This window comes from Amblyomma maculatum, chromosome 8, assembly GCF_055883805.1.
Source record: "Amblyomma maculatum isolate TAMU_Amacu chromosome 8, ASM5588380v1, whole genome shotgun sequence".
In the NCBI taxonomy this organism is placed as follows: Eukaryota; Metazoa; Arthropoda; class Arachnida; order Ixodida; family Ixodidae; genus Amblyomma; species Amblyomma maculatum.
In genome coordinates this window covers 67,747,239-67,772,520 of record NC_139351.1, presented here as the reverse complement: position 1 = coordinate 67,772,520, position 25,282 = coordinate 67,747,239, and the positions used below count along the sequence as shown (strand labels likewise).

At 45.9% G+C, this 25,282-nt stretch overlaps 1 protein-coding gene across 1 annotated transcript in view; it reads left to right on the top strand.

The window, feature by feature from the left end:
- The first annotated feature begins 1,065 nt into the window (after positions 1-1,065).
- The window catches only part of LOC146181373 (5'-3' exoribonuclease 2-like), a 66,723-nt gene continuing 42,506 nt past the window's right edge, over positions 1,066-25,282 (top strand). The window contains exons 1-14 of the mRNA XM_084575775.1: positions 1,066-1,140; positions 3,038-3,165; positions 6,611-6,722; positions 7,399-7,563; positions 12,320-12,482; positions 16,669-16,719; positions 17,592-17,699; positions 18,949-18,998; positions 19,317-19,445; positions 20,400-20,479; positions 21,442-21,499; positions 22,065-22,122; positions 23,488-23,537; positions 23,618-23,662. Of these exons, the coding sequence (XP_084431901.1) occupies positions 1,066-1,140; positions 3,038-3,165; positions 6,611-6,722; positions 7,399-7,563; positions 12,320-12,482; positions 16,669-16,719; positions 17,592-17,699; positions 18,949-18,998; positions 19,317-19,445; positions 20,400-20,479; positions 21,442-21,499; positions 22,065-22,122; positions 23,488-23,537; positions 23,618-23,662 (1,272 nt within the window). The remainder of the gene's footprint in view (positions 1,141-3,037; positions 3,166-6,610; positions 6,723-7,398; positions 7,564-12,319; positions 12,483-16,668; positions 16,720-17,591; positions 17,700-18,948; positions 18,999-19,316; positions 19,446-20,399; positions 20,480-21,441; positions 21,500-22,064; positions 22,123-23,487; positions 23,538-23,617; positions 23,663-25,282) is intronic.

The window sequence follows — 25,282 nt, the reverse complement described above, 5'->3', positions numbered from 1 at the left end:
TGAACGTGCCTTAGTGGCCTATAGGGGTAACGTGAATGCCAGTGTCCTGTCAGGCTGAGTCTGACATAACCTACCCATGTGAAACGAGAGACCCAAGTTGGCAGCTCCTGCCAGCCCACATATAAAGCCCGGCTTTAACCGAGCCCTATGAACGTGAACCAAATTCAGACCAAGTCTCATTACTTTACGGACCGCCGTAGTGTGTTCATTGGCATTAATAATAGCATAGAAGACTAGTCGTTCGTTTGTGCGCCATGTCTTTACTCATAGCTAAACATCTCAAGCTACACCTTGAGGTACACTACACGCTGAACCATAAGTGCAGTCATGGAGGTATCGCTAACGCAATTCAACCCGACTTAACAAGAGCTGAACGACAGCCAATGTTTTTTACTCCCAACTTTTACGCCGTAGTTTCTGCAGAAGGGAGACTTCAATGCTATCGCGTTGAAAATAAATACCCGCAGGCCACAGGAAAAGATATAGCGTGTTCCGAAAAGTTTCCGACTTTGTTTTGGTTTTGAATTATAAATTTTAATAATTCCACATTGAATTTTCTTGGAAGCAGACTTCAAAGGCAGACTAAAACACTAAACATGAATAAGCATATAAGGGAGTAAAAAAGGGAGTAAGGGAGCATGTCCTCTAGTGCATTCCGTTGCAGGGGCACGGTGTACTTTCCAAGCTCTCAGGTAGGTTTTCATCACAAATATAGGAAATTGTATGCTTTGGCAGCAGAAGTGCATTCCTTTCTTAAATACCTCTTAAATTTGATGTAATCGGCGAAGATGGGAGGCTTTTAACACTACATTATCAAGCTTCAGCGAAAACTGAATCCGATAACGCTCGACCAATAAGACTGAACACCAGGGAGCTGATATTCATGACCACTCTGCTACCGCATCCATTAGCGCTTATAATATTGGCATTCATAGTGTAGAAAGGTGCGTTAACTAATCATCCAGCTAATCAATCACGCCGTCGAGCAATCGGTAAAAAATTCAATAAATCAAATAAGTCAATACTAATGCCTTTCCTTTTTGGTGTTTTCTTCCTAGGTAAAAGATGGGAGTCTCGGGCCTATTCAAATGGCTCGTGAGGAAATATCCATCCATCATGACCCGCTGCGTCGAAGAGGCGGTGAGCATGGCTGCTGTTGATTTTTAAACCAAACTGTTCGATTGGGAGAATCGTTTATTCTTATCAAGCAGTTGTAGTGCTCGTGAAGACAAAAGCGTCAGATTCGTTTCGCTGCGTAGAACAAATTGTGAAGTACTTGTTGAAAGTGCTGTACGAATTGTAGAATAATACGAGGCATGTTTGGTGGTAATTGCAATGGGTTTGTTGCAAGAGCGAATGTTCAAGCTCTTCAGGACAGCGCAAAACACTAAGAACCTGGAAATACTGTCTTGCCTTGTTGATGCTCCGAATATCCGGCTTCTGGCGTTGTCAAGACGAGGCCGTAGACTCAAACAGGTCACACAGGGGAAATGTCGATCATGGGAGCTTGGGCGGAGTCTCGAGGGACCGAATCACTGTCACTGTACCAGACACGACAGTGAAAGAGTGTATCCCTCGTGTTGAACATTTATTGAAATTTCCCAGAGAGTTTAGCACTTTTTTCGGGAGCATAAAAATTCTAAAGATACTTGACCTTGCATGCTTTGAACATGTTATTGTTATGGCAGTGCTCCCGCTGAATGCTGGAATACAGAGGTCATTAAGTGTAGCATTTACTATGCAAGTAAGTGTGGCTGCTATTGCTTGCCAATGTTTCACAGCGTGGTAGTGACATATATTTTATTCGAGCGAGGCAGTCTCCTGCTTTCATCGGTCTCACCCACCACAGACAATCCTGTTTGGAGTAGACTTACACCGAAGAGACAAGCGGCCCGGGATATTGGCCGCCCAAGGAAATGCGCCACCTGGGAGTGTTTTTTAGAAGAGTCGAGTAATTGGACATGTCTCATTCGACTGGCAACAATTGCCTGCGAAGTGACGCCAGTCGACCGGTTATTTTTGTTACCTTGGCTGAAACTGTACTCAATAAATAATACAAATCATGCAGTAGAGTGCGATTTATTGAGCGAATGCGCCCAAAATACACTGGGAGGGGGTGCAATAATCAGTGCTCGGGACAGCTATAAACACATCTTTCGTGTTCGGTGTTGATTTGCCCCCAACAGCGCAAGAGTAAAGACGGCTGTGTGTGTGTTTGTGTGTTTGTGTGTGTGTGCATGTGCGTGCGTGTTGTGAGTGTGTGTGAGCGTGTGTGTGGTGTGCGCGAGCGCGTACTGTCAAGCGGCCCACACACAGACAGAATTCTCCCATTGAACAGTTCGGACCGGCAAAGAGGTCGGCTGGCTGGCGCTGGGCGGGCTGCCAGCTGATAAAGTACGAAGCTTGCGACACGAAAGAGTACCACTCTCAAAGGAACACCTGATCTTCCCGCAGCCATCTTCAAAGAGGCCAGCAGTTTGCGCACATAGCCGCGGTTTCCTAAAATTTGACGTGTGCCCGAGGCTGGCTGCAGGAGTACCTGCGACGAAAGGACAGCTCGGCAAAGGAACCTGTAGCAGAGCAGTCGGTAAAGATCCAGAGGGGACGACTTAGAAACAACAGAGAAAACAGAGTGACCAAGAGTACGGGGCAGAGAAGAGACCTATAGATGGATAAAAGTATCCGAAAAACATGGCTGGGAGTAGCGATATTGAAATTGGAGTGCCGACAGTGAGGCTGCACTCTGATGGAAGTGATGTAATCGGTGCAATGTAAATAGCGGAAATAATTATTACGTACCTTGAAATGGCCTCAAAGGCTCAAACTACGTCGGGAGGTGAAAGGGAGGTGCATAGGAGGAGCTGCCCCACTAAAACCTAAAAGCATAAAACATTACTTTCATGTGCAGGAGAGCGCATGGGTCGAAAGATATGCCTACCTGACGGCCTTTGAAGGCACGTGTGGCGCAGATATTGGTCCCGATGAAGGAGAGGTGTACCACAAATTGTCTCGCTCATTTCCTTGTTTTCGGTTGCAGGTGACAATAGTTGACGGAGTCGAGGTCCCCATCGACACGACCCAACCGAACCCGAATGGCGTGGAGTTCGACAACTTGTACCTGGACATGAACAACATAATACACCTCTGCACTCATCCCGAAAACAAGCAAGTCCGATTTACCGTTTATCTGTCAAGCATTATTTCGACCTTTATTGTTTCTGTCGTTACACTTCTACGCGAGTTAAGAGTAAAATGCGCTTGGCATATGGCAGCATTACTACCGTACCATACTCGCTTGAAGATCAGATTTTTGGGCCGAACATGCTTATGCATGAATGCGCAACACACAATTCCGTGAAGTTCGTGCTAAAGGGACTGCAAAATTAGAAAGTAATAAGAAAGTTAAGGAAGTTCTCGCGCTCTCCATTATTAAACACCACCGGCCCTATGTGGCGAATTCTTCAGCGCGGGCAATTTTGAATTTCATGCTCTCGCCTAGACATTGAGTTGTTGCCGTTTCTAGTTTTTAACAAGGGTAAACAACTAACTCTGCGTAATTTATTGATGGTTTTAACGAAGTTTTTTACATATAGTCCGCATCGTTGCCGATATAGGCGATAACAGATGCACGGCAATGCATTATGCAATGCGAAAGAGGTGAAAAGTATTTAGATGAATTAGAATAACGCATTTCCGGACCCGCATGCCACATTTACGTTTTGAAATCATGCGACGACGCAGTGTGCGTTACGTTTCAGGAGTAACCAAAGAAGGCTCGCCCTTGTGATTTTTAATGCCATAAAATGATATTTCAAAAATATAGATCATTGCTAAAGTAGCGGCGTAGTTCAAGCTTAAAGTCTGCTATGGTCGTCTAAAGCGTACGCGAGTCACGGACGCTCCGTAATGTCTGCTGAGTAACTCGACAGCAGCACTATCGAGAGGGAAGCGAGGACTAAACGAAGGCTCGTTGCGGGTGCACAAGACAACCAGCTATCAACCTTCTATTGGATCTAGGTGAGAGTTGTTTTTCGGAAGGATCAGCGTATATTACATGCTTATGGAAAGCAAGCCGAAATGCAGTCTGGGTGGCTGGTTCCCTACAATTTCCAATTCCTTGAATGGAAACTTAGCTCATATGCTAAATAAATGTTGAAAATGTTTCTCGAAAGAGCCATACGTTTCTCAATTCAACTAAGGGCATATACCAAGCCTTTTACACAAACTGAGCAGAATACGAACGAGTATGCTCTACAAATTATGGTAATATTTTCTTCACTGCCACTTGCACATTGCATCGCAGAGGTAACACGAAAACAGACCAAAATTTTAAAACTAAAACTAAATCTTGCGACAGTAGACATCTTCACCAGTGTCACAAGCTTGAAGCAGAATGGTCCAGATATATTTTATAAACCGAATTCCTAACAATAAAAACATTATTTTGCTGATAATATATGTTAGGAGGGCCACTACATGCCAGGTATCGAATTTTAGTAAGAACCAAAATCAGGGCTGTGGTGGTAAAACTTGGTTACAGAACTGGTGCAGGATAGGCGTCAGTGTATCCGCCTAAACAGCGGCCAGGAGGCATTGCATCCGGGAGGCATGTTCGGCCAGTTGGAATAAACTTAACTGAATCTGAGGGTTTCAATTTAACCGTAGATCCTCACAAAATTCTTCAGTTTTGTCTCTTGATCTATATCCTCAATTTCTTGACACGTTCATAGTACACGTATAAGAACTGCGCTATCTCGACCTAGTTTACATCTACCTGAGAATTGCTCCGGGAACCACTGGTGAAGGTTAGCCGGATTCAGAAAACTTCTTTTTTGTAAGCACCTTCAGCGCTTTCTTGGCTCTTAGGTGTCCTATTTGGCGGTGAGTATTCTACCCTGTTTAGCCGAGAGTGCCTAGTAATTTCATTATGGCTCACTAGCTTGTCCCTTCTCAGAGTGTACTGAGCGTTGCAGCCTAGCTGGAAGGTGAGACCGTGGGTGAGCTCATGAGCTCTTTTTGTCCATGAAGTTGCAAATGAGCTGGTGTCTTTACTAGCCTGAATAAACTGTCATCCTGGCGTGTTTTCAATATCCTTCGTGCCTGTGGAGATACCATTCACATGAGAAAATTGTTATTGCTGTTTTTAATCACGATTTTAGCAGCTATCGTCCATGGTATCGCAATGGCAATGACCACCGTTTCAGCCATGTCAGCTACGCTCGTCTTGGCCGAGCGGCATATTCTTAGATTTTGTTGACCATCTGTTACGGCCGAAACCTTAACATTCATGTCCTCATACTCGGCGGCATTGGCAGGGATCACGCTTTGTCTTCCTTTACATGATTTGTGAAGCGTTTCCGCCCTTTTCTTCCATCTTTGACGCTCTGGATGCATGTCCCGGGGCAGTAGGGGGAATTTCATCCGCCTTCTGACTTTAATTTGGAACGTCAGTATAGTGGTCTCCTTGACTTATTGGAATGCGTATAGTCTTAGAAGTATGCTTCGTCCAGTCAAGGACTTAGCCATTTTTTAGTATTGAGGTACTGAGAGAGTTGGTTGGCCTCTACCAGTTCTGCCAGCGTTTTGTGCACTACCAGCTTCATTAGCCGATCCATAGACGTGCTGATGGGGAGGCCAAGTGCTTCTTTTATGCTTTTGCTTCTTCTAACTTTAGTCCTCTCGCTGTTACCTAGGTGTAAATACAGAACAGCGTAAGCAATCCTGCTGATGACAGAGGCTTCTACAAAGGCTTCTATTTTCCTCTAGACACACACGCCAGCCTTTAGTTCGATTCCAGAATGTTATTCGTCCAATCTACTGCGTGGTGGCTGTTACACGAGAATCACGAACGTTTTAAAAGAGCATTCTTTCTGCCTCCTTCATGAGTGTGTAGGCCTTCCCCCAAGATCGAAGATGAGATGATGATTGCGATGTTTACTGCACCGACCACTTATTCAGCATCGTCCGTCCGAAGAGACTCCTCTACCTCCTTCAACAATTTTCAGAGCTGTCTGAAGGGTGATTTCAATTTGTCAACCCCTACCTCCCGTGGTCCAGAGTGTGGTGTCGTCCGCTTACAGGCTGTAGTTCAGGTCCTCAATATCTTCTTGCTTCGATAGAAGCTTAATCAATGCAACGTTGAAAAGCCGGGGTGAAAGGACGAAACCCTGGGGTGTTCCTCCTCTGCCCTACGCAAATTTTTCAGATTTGGGTTCTGCAATTTCGACGGCTGCTTCTCGTTTTGAGACAACGTCCCTTACGTAGTCGTAAGTTATTTCGCCTACTCCGATATCTTGTGGGTTTTTTAGTGTAGGTTTTTGTTCGACGTTATGGCCAGTCAAGACTTTCCTGAAATCTTACGTGTCTGATACCACGGTCGATGCCGTGTACAAGGTAAAATATGCAGCAGTAATAGCAACGCGTCGCACTACATGTCATCGTATATGTGATCATTGTCGCATTATAGTGTTGTGACACGCACTCTCAGTGACTACCTTCGACGAGACAAAATTTGGTGAATACAATGTCAAATTAGTTATCCTTGCTGCTCTCAGTAGATTATTTCATTGATAGAAGTCCTTGTTTCTTTGTCTCCTTCGTGATAGCGTAGGCCTTCCCCCAAGAGTGAAGATGAGATGATGACTGCGATGTTCGACTACATCGACCATGTCTTCAGCATCGTCCGACCGAGGAGACTTCTCTACCTCTCTGTTGACGGAGTGGTAAGTGCGTCCCTTCCGCTTGCAAGCTTCTGGCATGTTTTTCAATGCTTCTGCCATTTTCTGAACCGAGAGATTGCTGTGTGGAGATCCTGATATTTTGATGCCGGTGGTAAATCTTCTTAACCACAATTGTGGACGCATGATGCACTTTAGGAACGCTACGTAAACGCAATATAAACTTGGAAAGCGATAGGTCTGCGCTCGTCACATGTGTGGCTCCGGCCTCTTGATGCGGTATTGGCCTAACTATGAATCCTCCCGCTAGGCCAAAGTATGACAGATTCCACTGTAAAAGACACAGATTCTACTGTAAAAGACAATCTGTCCGAACGGTTCTCAAAAGCAAGTAAACCTTCATATATCAAAGAACACATTAAGTACTGAGGCCACTCAATTCGCCTTAAAGGTCTGCATTTCCTGCTTGAGCAATGAAAAATATTTCCAGCTTTGTCATTGTTTGGAATTTTTACTCAGGACGCAATAAAAAGGTGTAAATGAGATGCTCAAGAGTGTGAGTGAAGACTAACCACTCCAGTGTTCCTTCAATACTGCTAATGGAGCTAGCCTCGGGTTGTCTTTTACACAATTTTGGGTGTTCTAACTCTAAATGTGCACTTGTTACAGTACAACAGGGATAGCGCGAGATAGCTGAATATTTTCGTCTCTCTGCACACAGCCACCTCGTGCCAAGATCAACCAGCAGCGCGCCCGGAGGTTCTGCGCCTCCAGGCAGTTAACTGAGAAGGCGCTGCTGATAAAAGAAGTTCGTGCGGAGCTGACGGAACGTCGCGCCACTTTGCCACCCGAGCGAAAGCTCTTCGACAGCAACTGCATCACGCCGGTGAGATATTTCATGCTTGCAGAATTCATTAGCTAACACTGTAAGTGACGCTCTTCGTGACGGTCCAAATGGTTGCCCTTGGTCTTTAAACGCCTAAACCTTACCATATGACATCGCCGGCCAGTGCTAAGAAAGTAAAGAAGAGATCAATACAAGCAGCCGAGTCGAAAATGAATTAGAGTTGCCCTTAAGGCACGGCGAACATTGCATTGATGGCATCACTTTCTCAGCACTGTCGGATAGTGTCGTCGTCATGACAGCCAGTTCTGTCACGATGCCAGTCCGGTGAGGACAACTGAAAGTCTTGGCGTTACTTGACGAACTTTCATCGCGTTAACACTACCTAGCAAAGTTTGGAAAAAGTCGTCCTGCGTCTGGGTGTTCCCGGAAGCTGATACCCTCACAGGATTCTTACGTGACAATGTGGAAGAATTAAAATCGCATTGCGGAACATCCAAAACACGGCTGCTCCGGGAGCAGCCCAGAGGCCGGATGATGGAGGAGGCTCCGAAGTGCACAGGGGAATGGGCATCTTGTGGGCAGCTGACGTGGGAACGACCCGGTGAATAGGTACATTGATGAGGAGAGTGTTAGAAAAGTGGATATATCAGAGGCCTCGCAACACCGGATGACACTGCGTGCATTAAAGTGGGTATGAGCGAGGTTTCCTTGACGATTTAACGGGACAATGTGCGTTGCTTGTGAGCTGGTCTCATGTATGTGGGACTTTTAATGAGCGGAGTACAAAGCGTTAAAACCCTGGGGTGAGTCGAAGAGCAACGCCTTCGGAGAAAGCATCAGCGACAAACGGAAAATTCAGTTCCAGAAAGGAAAACTTACAGATGCAAACATTCCGTGAGTGATTTAGTTAGACATGGTTATTGATTGAAAATAAAAACACTAGCAGTTAGTGGGAGGTGCCCCTGTCCCACCGCCATTGCAGAGGTTACTGCCGCACTAGCACTGTCCACGAACGTTAGCTGGTCCTCCAGGCCGAGCTGGACAGCGCCACTTCCCAATGCTCCACGTGGGTTTAAAGAACTGCAAAGAAATTTAATTGTGCAATAAACTGAACATAAATAATTTAATCTGCTAAGTCAGTTCGTGCCAAATTAATAAAAGTTTCATCTACGCATTGCGGTCAGATTGCCCACGTAGCTCCGGTCAATATATTTTTTTTCACTTCAAGTTCACGTCCGAAGTGCTACACTATGAATTTCGGCAAAACTAATTATTTTGGCCATATTAGATTTATAACTTTCACAATTGTTGGAATTTCTAGGAGTGTTAATCAAAGAGTTTAGTGTTTATAACCGCTGATAACCCTTATCTCCTTCTGTTAGGCATTTTAAGTACTCCGCAGTTGCAGCTGCAGGATTTATTCTCGTCTGCAGTCATACTATAGTGCCTAGTATATTCTAGGCACTATAGTCATACTGTGTTTGGCGGCCAAGGTGCACAACCACCGCCAGGATTTTGCCTGTTTCCGAAACATTTACAGCATATTAACTCACACCTCAAGGTAGCATTAAAAAAAACCTCCTCTTATTTGTGGAAAGGGCGCACAACATTGAACTTTCCCGCCAAGCTCGTCGACTTTTTTGTCAGCCTGTCAGCCCCAGGAGCCTCTAACCCCCCCCCCCCCCTCCCCCCTCTTTTTTTCTCGCGCCAGAAGAGCAGCTTGAAGTATAATACCGCCCGACTACTGTCCGGAATTCCCGGGTTCGAACCCGACCTCGGCGGCTGCGTTTCGATGAAGGCGAAACGAAGAGGCGTCCGTGTGCTGTGCGATGTCAGCGCACGTTAAAGATCCCCAGGTGGTCGAAATTACTCCGTAGCCCTCCACTACGGCTCCCCTTTCTCTCTGTTCACTTTCACTCCCACCTTCCTCTCTTCCCTCACGGCGCGGTTCAGGTGTCCACAGAAAACGAGTGAGACAGTTACAGCGCCTTTCCCTTCCAGTGAACCAACCAATTATTATTAAGTATAATACCCGGCGACCTCCTCAGTGACTGTTATGGAGTCGTTCTGATACGGTATATGCGCTAGCTGCAATGCTACTCGTTAGGCTTTAGGATTAAACATTCTCTGGTGTGCGTATCCCCTAGAAGGTCTCGCACTTGGCTGAATTCAATCTCACTTCGCTAAGACCGTCACTCCAGCGACAAAATGTGCCTTTGGCAGTCATAATGCCCAGTAAACACAATCTGTAAACACAATGGCTTCTCCGTGCGTCCTCATCAAACGATTCAGCGTGTCTTAAGTCTTGGCGTTTCTGTAAGAACAGGGTCTCTTTTCTTCCGGGCAGAGGAAAAGTCCACTTGTCGAAACGTTGGCTCGGCTAGCGAACTGAGGTTCCTCCTCTACCTATGTTCAGTGCCCTATCTCACTGTGTAGCCATCTTCTTTCTCTTCTTCTACCACGGATCCTCAACAGAATTTGCATTGTTATGCTACAAGGAGTAATGGCCAGCCCATGCAAGCGTAGACGGCTGTCCATTGGCTGTTCCGCGAAAGCCTTTAATGCCTCTTCGTTGTCAGCAGAGGTGTAACGATTTCGAGAGCGAGAGTTAAAAACAAATTAAAATTGTCTCCACCGGCAATCGAACATCCATCCCTTGGATCACCAGATCAGCACTTTACCAATTGTGCCGCACCCCGGATCGTGAAACACACTTCATAATTTGCCTTGTATACCATTGTTGTTATTGCGACTGTAGGAAAAAGGAAAAGAAAATGCACGGGCCTGCTACTGACTGTCGCTGAGCCACTTTCACTGTCTCGTGCGGGAGATGGGAGGTCGTGAAGGGTGGCGGCTCCTGGCCCTACGGGCTGGGACGGTAGGTCAACGCCGCTTGTGGCGGGGGCTAGCCAGCCACCGAATTTTATCTGTTGTAGGCCGTCATTGCACCTGCCACTGCTTCGGTTGTGGACGACGGCTGTTTTTGCGGCGCGCGTCTTTCTCTCCCTCTTCGTTTTCCTAGCTTTCTTCTATATTTTCTCTTCTGTTGTTGTTATTGTTGTGGCTGTAGGAAGAAGAAAAACAAAATGCACGGGCCTGCTACTGGCTGTGTAGCTGAGCCACCTCCGCTGCCTCTTGTGGACAGAAGAGATTGACTGATTGATTAATAGGAAGGGAAATGCGCGGTAACTGTCTCACTTGTTTTCTGTGAACACTTCAACCACGCTATAAGAGAAGGAAGGAAGGCGGGAGTGAAAGCGGAAAGAGAGAAAGAGGAGCCGTAGTGGAGGGCTGCGGAGTAATTTAGACCACCTGGGGATCATTAACGTGCGCTGACATCGCACAGCACATGGATTTTGGATTGGATTGGAAAACATTTATTTCGTCGCTCAAGCAGGTCTAAGGAGAGACGTACTAGATGGCCGCTAGTCCATGGCTGGTGACGACATTATCCCACTCGATGGCCCTTAGTTGCATCTTCGAGTCCGTGTTGACCAGCACGGCTTCCCACTCCTCGGGGGAAAGGAGCTGTATTAATTCCACCGCAGGTGGTGCACACGGACGCCTCTTCGTTTCTCCTCCATCGAAACGCAGCCGCCGAGGTCGAGGACACAAGAGAAAATAGAGAAGAAAGAAGAAGAAGAGGGAGAGAAAACCGCGCGTCACAACAGCTATCGTCCACCACCTAAGCGGTGGTGGGTGCAATGACGGCCTACAACAGATAAAAATTCGGTGGCTGGCCAGCTCCCGCCGCAAGCGGCGCTGACCTACCGTCCCAACCCCGTAGGGCCAGGAACGCCATCATTCACCACGCTCCACTGGTTGGGTTGGTTGGTTGGTTCACAGGAAGGGAAAGGCGCAGTATCTGTCACACTTGCTCTGTGGACACCTGAACCGCGCCGTGAGGGAAGGGAGGAAGGTGGGAGTGAAAGTGAAAGAGAGAAAGGGGAGCCGTAGTGGGGGGCTACGGATAATTTCGACCACCTGGGGATCTTTAACGTGCGCTGACATCACACAGCACACGGACGCCACTTCGTTCGTGTGCTGTGCGATGTCAGCGCACGGTAAATATTCCCAGGTGGTCGAAATTACTCGTGCGGACAGAAGAGAAAATTGAGAAGAAAGGAAAAAGAAGAGGGATAGAAAGACGCGTTCCACAACAACAGCCGTTTTCCACCACCGAAGCAGTGGCGGGTGCAATGACGGCCTATAACAGATAAAGGTTGGTGGCTGGCTAGCCCCGCCGCTGGCTGGCTTGCCTGCCTCTAATCGCGGAAGTCCCCGCCACCGTCCCCTAGGCCTCCGTTCCGGGGGCGGGGAGTGGAGGGCCTCCATTCTGTTGAAAATAAAAGTTGTTCACGAAGCTGACCCCGCCGGGCGTCCGATCAAGTCATCCGTACGGCGCTTTTCATTTGCCGCTTCCTCGAACGCCGCACCACACAGCCAACAGAAGCAGACCCATATGTCTAGGATGCGTTGGTACAGCAAGCATCGGCATCGTTGAAATTGATTTACAGTATAGAAAAGGCGCAGTCACAGTTTTCCGCTGGCACACGCACCACGCCGTAAGGAAGGGAGGAAGGTGGGAGTGAAAGAAGAGAGGGAGATAGAGGTGCCGTAGTGGAGGGCTACGGTCAACTGCGCTGTAATGGCTTTCGCCTCATCTCACTTTGGTGGTTCAAAGTGCACTCTAGAATGTTTTTGGAAACCTGAGCACCCCTTTTCCCTTCCCTATGAATGGTAGTCCACAGCTTATATCAGGCGTCGTTCTTTGACGCCATACGTGGCAACGCAGGGCACGGAGTTCATGGAGCGGGTGACCAAGTGCCTGAACTTTTACATCCACCACCGACTCAACTTTGACCCCGGCTGGAAGAAGATAGAGGTCATATTGTCCGACGCAACCGTGCCAGGCGAAGGCGAACACAAGATCATGGATTTTATTCGGACGCAGAAAGGTCTGTCTGCTGCTCTTGAGTATGTGCGTGCGTGCTTTAGCGGGTTGTCATTCGGAATAGCAGGATAGTGTAACACAAGAATCTGTACGAAACAAAGCATGACACGTATTATGCTAACCGATCACACCCGCTATTTAGTAAACATCTCCAAGTTTCACTGTTTTGAACAAATCCGAAATTACCACGCTCTTGCGTTTATAGTTTTTAGTTGTACATATCTGTTCGTGTGGTTCTATAGTTCCAATAATAATTTAACTGGTACTCTAATTAGTTATCGAGGAGAAACAATGTGGGGCATTCTTGAATGGGAACTTATTCTACAAATGAGCACTTAGACGGACACAAAAAACGGCTTCGATAAACTCTCATTAAGGCAATTCTATGGCACTTTCCGGCTATACTGACGTCTGTCCGGCCACAAAAAGAACGACTAGTTTCCCAATAAGAATATAGAATTTAGAATACCCACTTGCCCAGTTGAAATGCCCCCGACGTTAAGAATTATGCGAACACTGTAATACCAGCTTGTAAATGACAGGCGATGTAGCCTGGTCGCCAGCGATGCACTTAGCAAAAATGTTGCTGTTGTGGCTGCAAGAAGAAGGAAAAGAAAATGCACGGGCCTGCTACTGGCTCTGCAGCTGATCCACCTCCGCTGCCTCGTGCGGACAGAAGAGATTTTTTTTATACTGATTTATTTATTTATAGGAAGGGAAAGGCGCGGTAACTGTCTCACTTGTTTTCTGTGGACACCGCAACCGCGCCGTAAGGGAATGGAGGAAGGTGGGAGTGAAAGTGGAAAGAGAGAAAGAGGAGCCGTAGTGGAGGGCTACGGAGTAATTTCGACCACCTGGGGATCTTTAACGTGCACTGACATCGTACAGCACACGGACGCCTCTTCGTTTCGCCTCCATCGAAACGCAGCCGCCGAGGTCGGGTTCGAACCCGCATACTCCGGCACAGTAGTCGGGCGTCTTACCACTGCACCACTCCGGCGGGGCAGGACAGATGAGAAAATACAGAAGAAAGAAAAAGAAGAGGGAGAGAAAGACGCACGCCGCAGCCGCCGTCGTCCATCACCGAAGCGCTGTTGGGTGCAATGACGGCCTTCAACAGATAAAATATGGTGGCATGCTAGCCCCCGCCGCAAGCGACGGTGACCTACTTGTCCCAGCCCCATCAGGGCCAGGAGCAGCCACCCTTCACCACCCGTACCGAGCAAACATTTCATGGCGTATTGCAATTTTGTGGAGATAACGTCTAATGGTAACTGTTTATTAACATCCTCAAACTTTTTCACTTAGTGTTGCCTTGTTTTTTTTTTATAAATTTCTAGCTGCAGCGAAAAATGTTTTCAAGTAATGGCAAGAATTTTTTTTTAGAAAACAAATACTTCTTCATGGTCTGAGGATGAACTGTCAAAGTAATGCAAATGAGAGTTACGAGAATAGAGAATGTCAAGCTGACCTCTCCTGAAAACTGCAACAGCCAAATAAAGCAGAAGTGCTCAAGTCACAGAAAAACAGTGAAATTGTTTAAGGAAATTCAGGGGCGAACATCAGCCTCCTTACGTGAGGCAGTGCGAAAGCATTTCTGTCCTGTTGTGGGCATGGTTGTGCGCCTGTGTCCACGTTTCTAATGTGTAGCGCTGTACATGGAGCTCCGCCAGGGCCTAGCGTGTTCAGGCATGTCTGGGCGTGCAGTGGCGCCATCTACACTGAGCTTTTATAACTTCAGACACTAACCACGATTATGAGTAATCATGGCTAAGACTATGAATAGAACTAATGAATCATTATAATTATGGTTTGATTAGTACGGTCATGGTTAGTCATAGTCGTGGTTAGTGTATGATGAATTTGTGATCACAAGTTTTGGCCCCGCTTGCTAGTCACAGGAAGCATGGGGAAAAAAAGGGCTTTCTCCTTTTAAAAAAACCTAGACCTGAAAGCACCCCTGAAGCTGCCCTTTCAGCACGTCAGTTTAACCCATTAAATGCTCGGATAAAAGCAACTGAATTCTTCTCAATTTGAAACTACAAAATACTTTAATTCAATGTGACGTCTTAAAACACTGAATCATTTAAAATGAACAGAGGGACACTCTGCCTTGGCTGTATTTACTAAGCATAAGTCAGCGTGTGCGCCATCTGATTCTCTCATACATCCGACATAAGTAATATGATCAGATGCACTGAACCCGGTGTATTTTGCATAAACGGCGCACTCTGAAAGTTTTTTCTTCGCGTACTTAGTAAAGGACAGTACAAATCTTTGCCTTAGTAGGTGTAGTACATTTTTTTTTGTTTATTTTGCCATGCTTCTTGCAGTATTGCTTTCTACTAGGACTGAAATGAGCCTGCCGGCCTTGGCTGCTGTTACAGCCCTGAAGTTTTACTAAACACTAAACAAATTAAGCATTTTATAAATATTCAATTCACTTGCCTTGATTTTTTCTATTCAGTTTATTCTGTGTCTGAATCTATTAATTTTTAAAAGAACTTGTAGACGGGCTAGATGGTTTTCAGCTTCAGACGGCATTCTTAACGCTAAAAAAACGCACAAATGCACACGAAAGAAAAGGAAGGACACGGGACAGTCGCTACTACATCTGGTTTACTGCACTGAAAAGACCTACAATGTATAGCAATGGCCACACATGCGCAGACCAACCAAACACGCTCCATTCGCCGAAACCGCTCAAGAAATCGCATTTCTGCCCCCAACAGAGCACCAGACGTGTCACTAACACACTCATCTTCCCTTTTCTTATATGAAATGCTTCAAGCAGTACGCGCGCCCTTTTATCAACGTTTCTGCTCAGAATCCGTATCTCGTTCAGCCACAGCTCACACCCCCTCCACCGAGCACAGTGTTCAGGGAGCCCAGCGCCCTTGTCGGAGTTCAAGGAGCGAAAATGTTCAGCCGCGCGGTCGTTAACACATTTGCCTGTCTGGCCTATGTAAACCCTCCCAGCAACGGGATCTCATACACAACCCCCGTGCGGCACTCTACAAATCGTTTTTCGTGCCTAACACCGCAGGCGGGCCTTCTGTCGTCACGCATGACACGTGAGCAGAGTCTTGAAAGCTTCTGAGGAGCGGAGAACACGACAGGAATACCATGTCTATTCGCCACCTTTTTAATGTTGTGGGATATCTTGTGGACATACGGCACCACTTCAGGTTTAACCGCAGTCCTACTCCGCTCTTTTGACCAGACTTTCTATTACCGAAGTGACGACCGCGCAGGGGAAGCTTGCTGTATGCAGCCGCTCGATCTGTCTCCTGAACCTCAAAGCCATGGCATGCGGGCATGACTTCACGAGTGCGGACTTTCGGATGTCCACAAGATATCCCACAACATTAAAGAGGTGGCGAATAGACATGGTGTTCCTGTCGTGTTCTCCGCTCCCCAGAAGCTTTCAAGACTGCTCACGTGCCATGCGTGACGATGGAAGGCCCGCCTGTGGTGTTAGGCACGAAAAACGATTCTTTGAGTGCCGCGCGGGGGTTGTCCATGAGGTCCCGTTGACTTGCGGGAAGGTTTACATATGCCAGACAGGCAAATGTGTTAACGACCGCGCGGCTGAACATTTTCGCTCCTTGAACTCCGACAAGGGCGCTGGGCTCCCTGAACACTGTGCTCGGTGGAGGGGGTGTGAGCTGTGGCTGAACGAGATACGGATTCTGAGCAGAAACGTTGATAAAAGGGCGCGCGTACTGCTTGAAGCATTTCATATAAGAAAAGGGAAGATGAGTGTGTTAGTGACACGTCTGGTGCTCTGTTGGGGGCAGAAATGCGATTTCTTGAGCGGTTTCGGCGAATGGGGCATGTTTGGTTGGTCTGCGCGTGTGTGGCCATTGCTATATAATGTAGGTATTTTCAGTGCAATAAACCAGATGTAGTAGGGTCTGTCCCGTGTCCTTCCTCTTCTTTAGCGTACGTGTGTGTTTTTTTAGCGCTAAGAATGTCGTCTGGAGCTATTAAGTTTTCCGCCCTTGATACCACCTCTTCTTCTCGGTTCTCTTATGTTGGCATATTTGGGTAAGGAGAAACAAACTAAAAAGAAGGCACTGAGAAGGGGAAGGAAGAAAGGATCAGTTGACGGAGCGATGACCTTTAGTGAAACTTTGAGCACAATGTCTGAATGCTTGGTTTAATTTTGTTTTTCTCTTAACCCGCAGCCATGCCGAACCATGACACCAGCATTCAACATTGCCTTTGTGGAGCAGACGGTGAGCCCTCCACAACGCCATGTATTAGCCAGGCTCAGCCCGGCAGGCCGCTTGACCGTCAATGAGTCAGAGGTCACATGTGCGGCTTTATAGCCTAATCGTGGTACAACCTATGGTGTACCACCACTTGACCTTTCGCGGCAGATATAGCATCTCGTATTCCCTCTTGTAGCTGACGGCGTCTTGGGATCCATAGTCTCCGCAGTTTAATCGCTGTGAAACCATATTTGTCCGTGTCTAAACTTAAGCCTAACCAAAGCAAAATCACGATTTCGCTTCTCCTAATTAGGTCTAGCATTTCTAAACATCAGCCATTTATGTTCCTAATTTGGTACCGTTATTTTCGCAAAAACTTCAAAACTATGAGTACGCACAAGCGCGAAAACGATCTTGTGTTTTTTCCTGTATGTGTATTTCTATACGCAACTTGTTCCTACAACAGTAGGCACCAACTCGCCCAACAAGAAGTTCTTCTAAACTAGACATAACGTAAAGTTGTCTCTTAATGTCCTGGCAGAACGTGTTCAAGTCACGGGGCAAACGAAAGGCTGGGGTCGCGACAGAGCCTTAGACGCAGGGGAATAGTTTATGTTGCCTTTGGCTATTCTGCATTTCCTTTATTAAACTACGTGTTGAACGCGCAAGATTTGCCACGACTCTGCAAACATCTTTCTATTCGCCTTGATAACCTTGCTACGCAGAATGTTTCACTTCAGTTCAGTTCAGTCGTTCAGTCATGTCCGACTCTTCGTGACCCTATGGACCATATCACGCCACGCTTTCCGGTCTCTCACTATCTTACGTCACGGAAATATTTCATTACTTTGGTTATGTAATCTGAGTAACATATGCGCTTATGCATTTTTCCACAGCCGACCTAATAATGCTTGGTTTGGCCTCGCACGAACCGAACTTCACTGTTATTCGGGAAGAACAGACCAGCAATTTAGGCAGTTTCTGCGACCTCTGCGAACAGCCCGGTGAGCTTTGTGGCCCGTCATAAATAAACCATATTTTTTTTTTGTCATCAATATTAAATTGCAGCCATTCGGCTCACTGCTGATGTACCCTGGCAGCTATCAGCCATGATTCCTAAACGTAAAAGCTAGACACACACACACACACACACACACACACACACACACACACACACACACACACACACACACACACACACACACACACACACACACACACACACACACACACACACACACACACACACACACACACACACACACACACACACACACACACACACACACACACACACACACACACACACACACACACACGCACACGCACACGCACACGCACACGCACACGCACACGCACACACACACACACACACACACACACACACACACACTTACTCACTCACTCACTCACTCACTCACACTCTCTCTCTCGCTCGGAGTTGTCCAAAACGCGCCGCGAAGCGTGCCGAGGGTTAAAACGAAGTGACGTCATTGGCAGAGCCAGCACGAAGTGTTGTTATCCTTCGTGAATATATTGCCGAGCTTTAGTGACTAGAGAGTGGCTTCACCAAGACTGCAGCTTTATTCTGCTAACAAACGTTACAAAATTATTTACAATCACACTGCCTCCTGGTGATTTCACAGGCGAATTGCAATGGCCTCAAGAACGCGGGTCTTTGAGGCAGGCTAATCTATGCCGCTATTCCCTTTAAAACTTCGATTCAGGACGTTTTTCCGGACTTCAAGCGGTTGTTTGATCTCGGTTCAAAAAAAAAAAAAAGACTGCTTCTGTAAAATTTGATTTTCTAAGCAATAAACAAGGCTCTTTAAGGCAAAAACATGCACATAGCCACACAACAGGTAATTCAATACCTTTTTGTCCGTATTATGGTACGGAGTTGTCTCCAGTCTAATATTATCAAAAAAGGACACTGTGGATTAAGGGACGAAAACGAGTTCATAATATCACGGCGTTTTAAATAACCCAGTTTTAATTCGTTCACGACTTGTAGGAAGGAAAACTCACGGCCGGTAGAATATTCCTGCAACAGAGCGGATGCCCGACAAGTTCGCCGAGAGTCGGGCGAGAAGAACGGCTTTAAATTCTGTTGATGGAAGACAGCCGGCAGGTGCCGCTGGTTAGGGTTAATTGGATACCAATGGGAGAAGGTTTAGCGCTAAAGCACAATTAGCCAGGCTAATCGTAATAATGGCGGTTTATAAATGATCTTTTGTCGGCATTTCTTGCTAGGACATTTAACGCAGGACTGCACTGGACTGCCGGACAAGAATCTAGAACAAGTAAGGTCCCACCTTTAATCGGACGTACAGTCTTTGTCAAAAGTATACGGTCCAAGGTTTTTTTTTTTTTTTTTTTTGTTCTAAGCCCAGTAACGAGGCTTGTGAAGTGACTCTAGCGTTTGAAATCTTGTAGATGGCAAATCTCGTCTTCATTCTCCTCTAGCTTGCATTCATATTCCAGTATTGCTGCCACCAGCCGCGTTACAGTGCTTAGAAGCGAACCTCTTGGCTCGTATAGCTTTGACAAAGACTGTATATACATTAAATGCACAACACTTGTCTAATTCGCGAGTGGAAAACAATTGTCTCTTTTTTTAGGATAACAATCTTATGGAGAAGCCTCGTTACAGCAAGCCGAGCTTCGTTTTTCTTCGCCTCCGTGTCTTGCGAGACCTCCTGACACGTGACCTCCAGCCATACAGACCAGACTTTGAGTACAAAACCGAGGTACGTTTGATGAACTTCATCATTCGGTCGAGCTTTCGGGGTGTTAATTCGCCTTTTTCACAATATTTTGTGCTCTCTGAGGAGTGTTTGAAAATTCGTCTGCTGCTGGTGTAAAACGTCCTCATGAGACGCAGCTGCCTGCGTAATTGAGAAATGTGCTTTTGACAACTACCGCCGTCTGTCGCATACGCCTATCACGAATGTGAACTGCGCATGGCACCCGAAATTAGCCCCTGCTGCGCCGATCGCGGAGGCCGAGAACTGCGCATGCGCAGGTAGGCCTGGTGGTACGTTTTCAACCAGGGGAGTAGCGCGCATGCTGCGCAGTGTGGCATTGTGAAAAAGGCGGATTAAGGCGAATGTATCGCAATAAGAAGCTATCAGGAAGCATGACGAATGTTGAGTAGGTCCGTGTGCTAAAGTAGTGGTTTCCTACCATTTTTCAACCTGTGTGCCACATAAAAATTTAAACAAGTAACTTCTCCATTTGGTTCTTGAGCAAACGTACTTCTTTGGCCCCACAACATTGTCCTTATCATTTTCGAAGCGGTCACTGACAGAATTCGTTTGTTTTTATTCATGTACATGCTTTGAGATTTCCTAACAGTGTAGCCTAACAAGAATCGGCAGGTGTGTATAACATTAAAGTTGCATTTGATAGTTGCCATATTGCTAACACTTTCATCGAGCATAAAGGCAGAACGTGTTTTAACAGAATAAAAGGAAACCTTTAGAACCACGAAAAAGAAAACAGCAAAAAAAAAAAAAAAACTTGATTGCAAATCTCAGCGAACAAAACTAAAAAGAGCAGGACACCAGAAACTCCTCTGTCACTTTCCTCCTTGTACCTCCTTGTACTTGTACCTCCTCCTCTTCCGCCGGCGTCTCTTCTCCCTCTGGATAGCACTAAAACATTGGCATGACGCATTCTTCTGCGGCCCATTTTATTTGCAGAGAGCCATCGACGACTGGTTGCTTTTGTGCTCCTTGGCAGGAAACGACTTCATTCCCAACATTCCATCGGTAAAGATATGGTAAATTTCTTTTTGATAGCAATATCAATGCTTTCTCTCAATTCCCGTTACTATAGGGGTGAGAAAATGGGACTTTTCCTTCGTACCCAGTTGAATACGACAGTTAAAGTTTGCATTAGAACTGAAAGGGTATGCAGTTTTGTCTAAAATAAAATCGAGTACAAATGGAATAATGTATTCACCGATATTCGCTGCATTCTTTATTACTTCTACAGAATGAGCCACTATCTGAAACAGCGAAGCCCTAAGGATGGCGCAGCGGTATGCTCCGGTATTACTTAAATAGTTATCTCTCTGTTAATATTCAGCTTTTATCTTTATAGGGAGTCGCAACGTGGTCAGTGCATTAGCTCAATTACTTCATCATACACGTAGGAAATTACCTTTTTTTTTTCTGTTTAGTACAGAAGGAGACGAACTAGCGATCCAATTTCTGCAGCACCAGGAAGGCGGGAATTGCTATAATGACATGACCTCCGAGATCGGGTATTAAGTAACGGTTCGCTGAGCCTTGTTGCGTCGTCAAATCTCAGAGGACATGTATGAGCAATAGACATAAGCTGCCACCGAAAAGAAGCGCGTCGTGGCGCTCAACCCGCCATCTCGCGCGTACCGCTCCCGGCATCCTGGCACGCCGCTTCGGCGCTGTCCTTTCTTGTATATAGGAACAATCATGGAAGGAAACACCCCGGGCTGGCTCTATTCGAAATACCTTGTAATTATTCAAAATATATCAAGAAATTTTGGCTATGCATTCATTTCGAAAAAAGATTGCGTGTTTGCAATTATTTACCGGACAAAATTAATAAAATGGCATCGATTCGCTGTTCCATCTTTTCGGGCATTCGAACACCACTATTCACGATAATTCCCACCAAGGGCGCAAATATGTGAGTTCTGCAAAAGAGTAACTTTTTCCTTGTACTATAAAGCGATAGCGAAGTTCTGCTTTCTCGTTTCAGGGAAAACGTACTCTTCAAGTTAATGGACGTGTACAGGCTTACCTTGAATACAAATAAGGTATGAAAATTGCAATATTTCTTGAGTCTTTCTGATATTACTGCACACCTAATGCGCAAACCAAGCAGTTCTCGGGAATAAAATGAGGTTGAGTTACAGTAACTGTACGCGGCGACAGCTTTCTGTAGCCATGCCACGAAGGCTGCGGCATCGGGGCTTTTCTCGCGGTGATACCCCAAGTATATCAGTCACACGCTGACTCAGTTAGGTATTGCTTTAAATTCTGCTTTGACATTAGTTTAGAAGTTTTCGAGCGCTTCACTGCTCAGATATGCGTTCCCTTAAGTCAATGAGGGTCTACGTGAAAGTAAGTTCAGGAATAATCAATAGCGTACACGACAGGAACCGGCGGGTACACGCGGAAGACTCTGACAGCTCACGTTTCGCGGATTTTCCAATAGAAGATACAGCATCGGCATGCACGTGCGAATAGCGTATTCTACTAATGCGACATAGAATCGGGGAATTTCTGTTGAACACCTCAACGACATGAGACTGCAGCTAAAGCTACAAAGAGCCCCATGTAAACGCTATCATTGTGTAGTAATATTATCGTCTTTCTCAGGGCTATCTCACAGAAAATGGAGGCGTTGATCTGAAGAGATTGGAACTTGTTCTTTCCGGTAAGTTTTAATGCGTTACTAACACCTGACGTAGTTTAGAAGACTGTTACATTCCATACACACAGTACGTGGCAACGTAGAATACCGTGCTCTAGATCTGTGTCTCTCACTGTTCGCGCTCCAATCATATTACTACGGAGTGCAACCTGTAATACCTGCTTTAGATGGCACGCTAATATTAGTCGCTTACAGCACCTTCTAGAAATATCTGGCGCAGACTCTTGATCACAATATTGTTCATTAAGCTAAGCGAAATAAATGTTTCCAACGTAATTGTTGTTTTAATCGGCAACACTGAATGAAAAAAGAAGTCCACGAGAGACTCCATCCAATCACGCTTATGGTACAGTGCCTAGAATATACTAGGCACTATACTTATGGGCTACTGTTTACTGAATAAGACACACAGTTGAACTTAGCGGTAATACATACTATATCTTCCGCTAAAGCGAGACACTGTGTCTCTCTATATAGGTGTATACCCTTTACCGTACGCTTGGGTCATATGTATATTAATCAAATCCTGTTACTCACTAAAGAAACATCATCTATGCTTTCCGTTCTGATAATGGCTTTTGGCTTCCTTTCATGTATCTTTTACCTGTCTGCTGATTATCTCTACGAGGGCTTCGAATCTGGCGGCCCTAACGTCATTAGCGCATAAGTCTTGTCACAGAGCTCCCACCCTCACTGGTAGATCACGTTCTACGTGAAACTCGCGGTATCACGTGACATTCCACGTCCGCAGCTCTCGATGAGGGTGGCGCTGGCGAACGCTCTCTATCATAGACTACACTCAATATGAATGCATAAGAAAGTAGAAGATTAAACAGCCCTCGCGCTGGGAGAGCACTGGACGCAAAATTTGGAAGTCGCGTGTTCGGATCCCATCGCTAACATGTGGTTCTTAATCCTAATTTCTTCTACTTTCTAATGAGATATCTCAGATGTTATATTGCGACGAATAACGACCGAAACGAGCACGAAGTTTTTGTGTGCGGCGCGCTCTCTATTGCCCAGAGTGTATTGTGGTGTGTTGTGTTTTTCCGCTGTGTGCTTTGCCTTGTGCGCTGGACCTAGCCACGAACCACATAACAATATTAATAGTTCTGACAATAGATCCCCTATAATTTTATTTATGTCCGTAACTGTTGCCTGCATCCTCATGTAATTAATATAAATGACATATCGAAGTTCCTTACATCAAATTATAACTACGTCAGACCACTGGAGCTGAAGTTTGTGTCTCATTACGGGAATCACCTTCAGCTATTTTTATAATTTTTGTTGTCATTACATCCTTGCCGTCTCGTACCACTCTGCCGTGCCGTCTGAAACTTATTCCTGTTAAATCCTTCCACACAGAGCTGGCCAAGTTGGAAAACGATGTCTTCTATAAACGTCTCCATGACACGGTAATTGTCCTGACTGCTTCTGTATTAATCGATGAGCAGTTGATCAATGCAACCATGTAATCTCGCTGTTCTCACTTCAGGAAAACGACAAGACGCGATCCCAAGAAAAGGCGCAAGCGAAGACTGTGAGTGACCTTTTCATCGACTTTTTGGCGATTTTACGAATTTTGACAAATTTTGACGCTATAGCCATAAGCCGCTTTTTCTTCCTTTGTTTTTTCGTTGTCATATTTCGAAGAAAAAAAACGAGGTTTGTCGGTAACAGTTTTCAGACTAACACGGCAACATCGAAATGGTGGATCAAAGCTTTAACGCCTCATTTTTGGAAACGTAGTGCAAAGAAAGCACGCAAGCACTTTTTTGTGCACTCCGAAATGCAAACCAACTCGCCCAGTGTAGCAATCCTTGTTAGGGTAATGAACTTCCATAGAAACCATTGTTCACCCATGACATGCTGGCGCCCATTCCTTTCACAGCGACCGGAAGAAAGCTTACTGAAGCGCTGTACTGTTGTCATGGCAACAGTATCAGGCAGAAAAAAATTCGTCTGGGATTGATTCGAACCTGCGATGGCGGAAAAGGTGATAGCACGTCCCAATCCTGGCGCTGTAGATATTTCTGTTACCCCCATAGCTTTTTTGTCTTTATTGCGAAATGTAAATAATGACAAAATATACAGCAAAAATATTTACAAGGTTTACTACACTGGGCGCGTGTGCGGGCACCCTCCTTTTAAACATTAGTTCATACTCCGGCCGCAAGGTGTGCTGAAGTAGCTGAAACCGGAAGAAGGTAAAAATTGGATAAATTCGATGGAAAAGAAAGAGTGTGGAATTATACCGTAAGTGGAAAATGCAGATCAGGAAGGAAGATTTCTTTGATAACTCAAGAGGCAGTGCCCTACTTTTCGAAGCTAGATCAGGGTGCCTTAGAACACGCAGCTACAAAAAGAAATTTAACAATGGAGATGACACATGTGCTGTATGTGGAAACTCCAGTGAAACAATTAACCATATTATACTCGAATGCAATGGTATCCACCCGGAAGTTGATGCAGGCGCAATCACTGTTCCTGAAGCTCTGGGGTTTAGAGATAACAGTGGCCGGGTGAATAAACCGACGGTGGAAACTAGCAAAAAACGGCTGGAAGATTGGTGGCTTAAAAGCAGAGAAGTGACATAATGTTAGTAATGTAGGAGCAAAATTTAATAAATAGAATGATGGTTTAGTTAACCATTCTAAATCAATAATTACGATATATGGAGAAAAATGAGCATGATAGCTACTGCTACCACCCCGTTTCAAAGGGGACGCTCCTATATTCCATCCATCCATCCATCCGGAACTAGCCCCAGTATCCTATCCCTGTCCCTGTGCTTTAGCGCACGCTTTTCTTCTGGCTTTACAGCGAAACCCTGTGCAGAACATCGCTCGCCGCTCTGGCAACCTGAAATACCGTGGTGCACCGAATGACCACACACCCCGTCGGTAAAGCGAAAGCCTTTATTGGCTCATGGGTGTGCGCAGAAACTGTCCGCCCGCAGAGAGTGACACACCGTCGCTGTCGAAGAACGACGTGATTCATGAGTAAAGGATTAGCTTATAGGTAGCGGGTGAATGAATGTCTCTATGCGCAAACGTTCGTTGATGAGAATTAGTTAATTAGAGACGAAAAGTTAATTCGATATCGATAGCCGCGGACATCGACATAGCGTTCAGACGTCAAAACAACTACGGACGTCGAA